This window comes from Pelodiscus sinensis, chromosome 8 (genome assembly GCF_049634645.1).
Source record: "Pelodiscus sinensis isolate JC-2024 chromosome 8, ASM4963464v1, whole genome shotgun sequence".
Classification (NCBI taxonomy): Eukaryota; Metazoa; Chordata; order Testudines; family Trionychidae; genus Pelodiscus; species Pelodiscus sinensis.
The window spans coordinates 2,648,801-2,654,800 of NC_134718.1; the positions used below are offsets into that span (position 1 = coordinate 2,648,801).

The 6,000-nt window shown below is 65.8% G+C and overlaps 1 protein-coding gene across 10 annotated transcripts in view; it reads left to right on the forward strand.

Moving 5' to 3' along the window:
- The window catches only part of GBF1 (golgi brefeldin A resistant guanine nucleotide exchange factor 1), a 125,001-nt gene extending 122,323 nt beyond the window's left edge, over nt 1-2,678 (forward strand). For all 10 annotated transcript variants that reach the window (XM_075934532.1, XM_075934534.1, XM_075934536.1 and 7 more), the window contains 4 exons: nt 161-274; nt 435-612; nt 759-863; nt 1,479-2,678. In XM_075934532.1, coding sequence (XP_075790647.1) covers nt 161-274; nt 435-612; nt 759-863; nt 1,479-1,762 — 681 coding nt within the window. In that variant the 3' untranslated portion in view covers nt 1,763-2,678. The remainder of the gene's footprint in view (nt 1-160; nt 275-434; nt 613-758; nt 864-1,478) is intronic.
- The last annotated feature ends 3,322 nt before the right edge of the window (nt 2,679-6,000 follow it).

Here is a 6,000-nt window from a genome sequence, read left to right on the forward strand (position 1 = left end):
CGGCTTCGCAGCGGGCGTGGAACCCAGCGTGTGCCAGGCCAGAGCCGGCAGCGGGGCCAGCTGACTCCCCAGGCGGGCAGAGGGTAACCGCTAACCTCAGCCAGTAGCATGGGCGTGAGGGGTGGCTGGTCACGCTCTGGCGTCCTGCTCGCTCCCCCAGGTGTTCCTGCAGCACCTCTCCCCGCTGCTCTCCTTGACGACCTTCGCTGCTCTGTGGCTGACCATCCTGGACTTCATGGACAAGTACATGCACGCGGGCTCCAGCGACTTACTGGTATGGCTCTGAGGGGGCCAGTACGTGCCCTGTTCTCCGGGCCTCCTGGCGCCTCCCTCGCCGGCGCCCGGGCCCGTCTCCCACTGGGTGCTCACGCCCGGAGACCCCCTCAGCCGGGCCTGCAGTGCCCAGCTCTGCTCTGAGCCGCGTCTCTCTGCAGCCCGAGGCCATCCCCGAGTCTCTGAAGAACATGCTGCTCGTGATGGACACGGCGGGGATATTCCACAGCGCCGACTCCCGCACGGGCTACTCGGACCTGTGGGAGATCACCTGGGAGCGGATCGATTGCTTCCTGCCCAGGCTGCGCCAGGAGCTCTTCAAACAGACCGTCGTGCAGGGTACGCGGCCGGGAGCCCCGGGGTGGGGGCTGTCCTTTGCCAGAGCTCCGCGGGTGGCAGGGCCTGGGAGTGGGGCGCTCCAGTGGGGGGGGAGTGGGGCTTGAGGGGGGCTGGGCGCTCACTGCCGCTGCGTCGTCTGTGTCTAGACCCTGTCCCCAGCCTGCTCCCGGAGCCGCATCCCCAGAGACCGGTGGCGCCTGCGGCCAGCCACGCCGTGCCCGCCGAGAAGCCCCCGGAGCTGGGGGCCAGCGGTGAGTCTCCTGGGGCCCAGGGCTCCCTCCTGCTGGGCCTGGGGTCTGCAAGGGCTGAGTCTCCTCAGCAGGCTCTGGCCTGTGGGCTCAGCTCGTTTTCAACCACATGAGCCCAGGCCTCCATCCCCTCGCACCATCGGGATGAGGGTGGGCTCGTGGCTGCCTGCCGGGCGCGGGGGGACGGGATGGACCCTGTGCTCCCTGCGGGGCGCGGGGGGACGGGACGGGTCCTGTGCTCCCTGCCGGGCGCGGGGGGACGGGATGGACCCTGTGCTCCCTGCGGGGCGCGGGGGGACGGGACGGGTCCTGTGCTCCCTGCCGGGGGGCGGGGGGACGGGACGGGCCCTGTGCTCCCTGCCGGGCGCGGGGGGACGGGACGGGCCCTGTGCTCCCTGCCGGGCGCGGGGGGGACGGGACGGGCCCTGTGCTCCCTGCCGGGCGCGGGGGGACGGGACGGGTCCTGTGCTCCCTGCCGGGCGCGGGGGGGACGGGACGGGTCCTGTGCTCCCTGCCGGGCGCGGGGGGACGGGACGGACCCTGTGCTCCCTGCCGGGCGCGGGGGGGACCGGTCTGGGGGCTGAAAATGAAGGCTTGCCCTCTCCCTTCCTTCCACAGACCCGGAGAGAGGCCCAGCCCCCGGCCCAGCCAGCAGAGGCGCCGCGGGCTCCCCGCTGTCTGCACTGGCCTCCGTGAGGATGAGCCCGGTCACTGACGTCCCTCCCCCGACGGCGCAGTCACCGCTGATCCTGCAGCCTCTTGCCTCCCCCCTGCAGGTCGGGGTGCCCCCCATGACTCTGCCAATCATTCTCAACCCCGCCCTGATTGAGGCCACGTCTCCAGTCCCCCTCCTGGCTGCCCCCCGGCCTGCCGATCCCATGGCGACCTCCGAAGTCAACTAGAGGGGGCTGGAGGGGGCTGCTGAGGAAGTGTCGCCGGGGGGGTCCAGGCCGCCCTGGCAGGCGCCGCGTTTGCAGGAGAGGACAGTAGCCTGGGCAGCAGGGCCGCCGCTGACCTCCACTGGATCATCTCGGCCGCGGCTCCCTTCCCATGGCGGCTGCTCTGCATCGCTGGCTGCCTTCCTCGCGGAGCTCGGAGCCACCGGCGCTGCCTGGCCGTGGCAGCCTCTGCCCAGCAGCGGGAGAGGGACGCTCCCTGCCGTGGGGGCAGAGAGGCCTGGGCAGGGCCCCCTCTGGTCCAGCTCGTTCCTCCTCCCTTGGCGCAGGCCTTGCAGCGGCGGGCGTCGGTTCCTCTCCCAAGAACACGGCCCCTCAGCGGGCTCCCAGCTTGCTGGCCATGGTGTGCAGGCTCCGATTGCCACGGAACCCCCCCCCCCCCATGGCGAGAGGGGGGTGCGAGCGGGCACCAGCCCCGCCCCCCCGGCTGAGTGACACGCCGAGGGCGCTCTGGGAGACGCCAGCCAGCTGGAGCCCTGGGCAGACGAGAGGGACACCAGGAGCTGAAAGCAGCCCAGGCGATGCCCCTGCCACGCCCCCTGCACTGACCAGCAGCCCCTCTTGCCTACGCTGGTCCCTCCTACCTCCCGCTGCAGGGCCAGCGTGTGCCCTAGCTCGAGAGGCGCTGGCTGCTGCTTGCCACGGCCGGGCCCCTGCCCTCTCTAGCCATGGGAGTCGGAGCTCAGCCCCTCCTGCACTTCTCTGCTCCCCTCCCGAGGCAGAGCCCGCAGCTGGAGCATGGCTGCGCGCTCCCATGGGAAACGGGAGTGACTGGGAACCCGGGCACTGACGATGTACATAAGGAATACATGGCTGGGAATCCAATGGCCTTTTTACAGTGTAATAAATGCCCTGGACCTGAGCGCTGGCTGGTGCCTCCTTCCTCTCCCCTCCCGTCAGCGGCAGTGGGGCCGGGCTGCCAGCCGAGTGGGGCGTGTCCCCACGGCGGGGCGCCCGGGGAGGGAGCCGCTCCAGGGGTGCTTGCAGCAGAGTTAAGAATGTTTGGGCCCTGCCGGCCCCGCTTCCTGGCCTCTTGCCTGTGCGTCACTGGGTGCAGCCTGTGCTGCGTCTGAACCGCTGCCCAGATTGCCAGTCCGGCCGTGCCCCCTTCGCCAGGGCACAGCCCAGCACTGGGGGCCAAGGTCCTGGCCTCAGGTCCCCGCTTGGCACGTGGCTCCCTGCAGCTCCCGTGTGTCCAGAGGAACATGCGGGGCTCCCTGTACTTCCCCCTTTGAGCCTTCTCCTCCGGCAGGGCGCTGCAGAGAGCTGCCCCGGACACGGGCCCTGCCCGAGGCTCCCAAACCTACGAGGTGGGCTTAGGTGCAAGCGCCTGCCCAAGAGAGTCAATCGGAGCGCGAAGGCCTCAATTCCCAGTCACGGGAGACGGGCCCAGGAAGGGCGCCTGGTGCACGGGGATTGGAAGGGCCCATTGGCAGATCCTCCTGCTGCTGCTTTTACGGCCTAAAACTCCACCCTTCCCCTCCATCCCCCTGCTAACACCCTGGGCCATGCCACGGGCACTGCTGCCACCTCCTCCCGGGCTGCCACTGTCCGCGTCCTTTCTCCTCGCTGCCTGCCCCCCTTCTGTGCAGCCCCAGCCCCATGGCTCCTGCCTGCGCCTCGTCTCCCGTCCGCTCCCCATGGCCTGCTGACCAGCGGCCACTGCCTGACGGCTTGCAGTCTTGCAGCACCTTGGCTTCGCGCTCTGCCCCGCGCCCCGCAACAGGCCCTGGGGACATCTTCCCAGCTACTTGGTGACTCTGAGCACTGCATCTTCAGCATGGCCATGGAACCCTGCTCCCCTGCGTCTTAGTTCAGTTACGGCACCAACACTATTGGCACAGGACGGGTGATCACAGAATTGAGACGGGTGGAAATTCTCAGCAGCTTTTGTGTGGGGAACGATTGCACTAAGCAGAACTGCCATCGATTCTGTCCATCACCCGGCAGCTTCCTTTGCTTACCGAGTGTCCCCAGCCACACCCCCTCCAAAACTCTGATGTGAAAAATCCTTGGCAGCAACTGGACCTTTTCAGTCTAACCTCTGCTGGAGTAATCAGCAGGCTGGTGACTGTGCATCCAATGGCCTGAGCTCACCTGCTAAGTGTAAAAGCCAATCCCCGGGCGTGTGACGGATCCGGGCTATCTTGGGCAAACAATTCAGCTGATCCTTGGTGAATGAGGTGTCCTGCCGTTGGGGGCCATTGTATTAGCAATGTCATTGAGAACAGGGGGGGTGGAGGAGGACCAGGTTGCTCATGTCATGCCTGGGGCTATCCGCCCTCGGAAGCCAGAGGCTGGTGTATACGTCAGGCTGCGCGCTCCAGGGACCAACACGACAGACTGGGTGGGCTGATGAGTAGCTGGTTTTAAACCGGCTCAGCCTCTTCCTGATCTAGCTGACGAGTCCCAGGTCCCCGCCATGCCCCATCCTCAGCGCAGGTTTGGAAGGACTGGGCCTAGGCCTGTCAGTCTGGTGCTTGTTCTAAGTTTCTCAGAAGGGCTTCTCCCTAAGAAGAGCCAGGCTGGTGCTAGAAGAGCTGGGCGGTTACTGCCAAGTGCCTCCACCGATCCACCACGCAGGGATGGGCGGGGAGGGGCACCCCGCAGGGGCCTGTTCAACCTGGAGATGCCCCAGTCGGAAGAGAGGGATGTCTCCCCGTGCAAGAGTGACGGGTGCCCTTGCTGGACCGTAGAGGGGAAATCCAGGTGTTGCCTTGAACTGTGGTAGCATATGCTGTAGTCACGTACACTAGCACTGTCTAGTGCAAGGGGGGGCAGTCATTTTTGATGGGGGCCACGCCAAGCATTTGGTAAGTGGCCAAGGGCCGTGTTCTTCCGTGATATTAATGGAGGAGGTGCAGGGTCTGGGAGGGAGTGTGGGGTAAGGGATGGGAGGGCAGGGGCTGCGTGGGACCTGGGAGGGAATGTGAGTAAGGATGGGGCAGGATCTGGGAGGGTATTTGGGAGGAGGCGGCGAGGGTTTGGGTTCTGTGGGGGAGGGGCTTGCAGCCTAGGGGATTCCCTGCCTTCCATGCCCTGGCCGGACACAGGACAATGGGAGCTGCAAGATTGGGCCCTGCCGCCGGCTTTTCTGAGCAGCACGCAGGGGCAGGGCACTGGGGCAGCCTGACGGAAGCTCGTGCTGTTCCCAGGGGCTGGAGCCGGCCCACAGGCCACATTTGCCCACCCGGGTCTAGTGCCCTTGAGGAGCGGGCGAGTACAATAGGAGCAGACAAGTGTCCGCCTGTGTTTTCTGCCAGGCTTGACCCCGTGTTGCTAAAAAGGCCACTGACAATCACACTTGGAATTTTTGTTTACCTACTGTGCCATGGATGCAACTAAGCTGCCTGTCAGCGGAGCCCCATGAAAAGCTGTGTTGTACCTGTACACAGGCCGTGTCACTGCTCCGCCTGTCTGCATGGGCCTTTTGAACCACAACAGGAGCAAGAGCCTCTTCGAAAGAGGAAGCGTCAAACTCCGGCGCGCCTACCACCTTGAACCTGCCTGGCGGCTGGCTGAATGTATTCACCCCAACAGGGCAGAAAAGCTAATACAACCCCTCCCCCCCAGTCGTTAGGAGACAAGCAGTGAGCAGGCCTGGGGCCAACTTTCAAACTTCTCCCTGGGAGCGTTTGGGCCCAGTCGCTCTGCCCAGCCAGGCAGGCAAGGGAACGCTTTCGGCTTCCTTTGCTCCATGTGAAACATTTTAGCCCCAAGCAGCCTGCTTCGGTTTACACTGTTCCTCCCATTGTTTGTAAACAACGGCGTTCCCAACACAGGCTTGCAGCGGCGTCACTCGCCACGGCGCCCTGCCATACTGGGGCTTATTGTTCTTGGCCGAGGCCCTAACAATACGCTGTTTGTCTGTGCAGCGCTGCCTGCTGCCAGCAGAGGGGGTTTCGCAGCCGTGCCCCGTTGTCGGGGACCAACTCCAGCAGGCGTCCTCGCCCAGGGCTCACCGGGTGTGAGGGGGTGGGGGAGGCAGTGGGCCACCTGCTGGAGGTGAGGGGGAAACCTGCCTGGGCCTGCGGCTGTGAGAGCACAGTACACCTACTGCAGACCTGCCTGGGGTTAGCGACTGACTGCAGCTTTGGAACCCCGGGGCCTGCAGCTGGCTGGGGCCCATGGACTTCCAGGGCATGGCCTGTGTTTACCATCTGCTAAGGGAGATCCACTGAGAC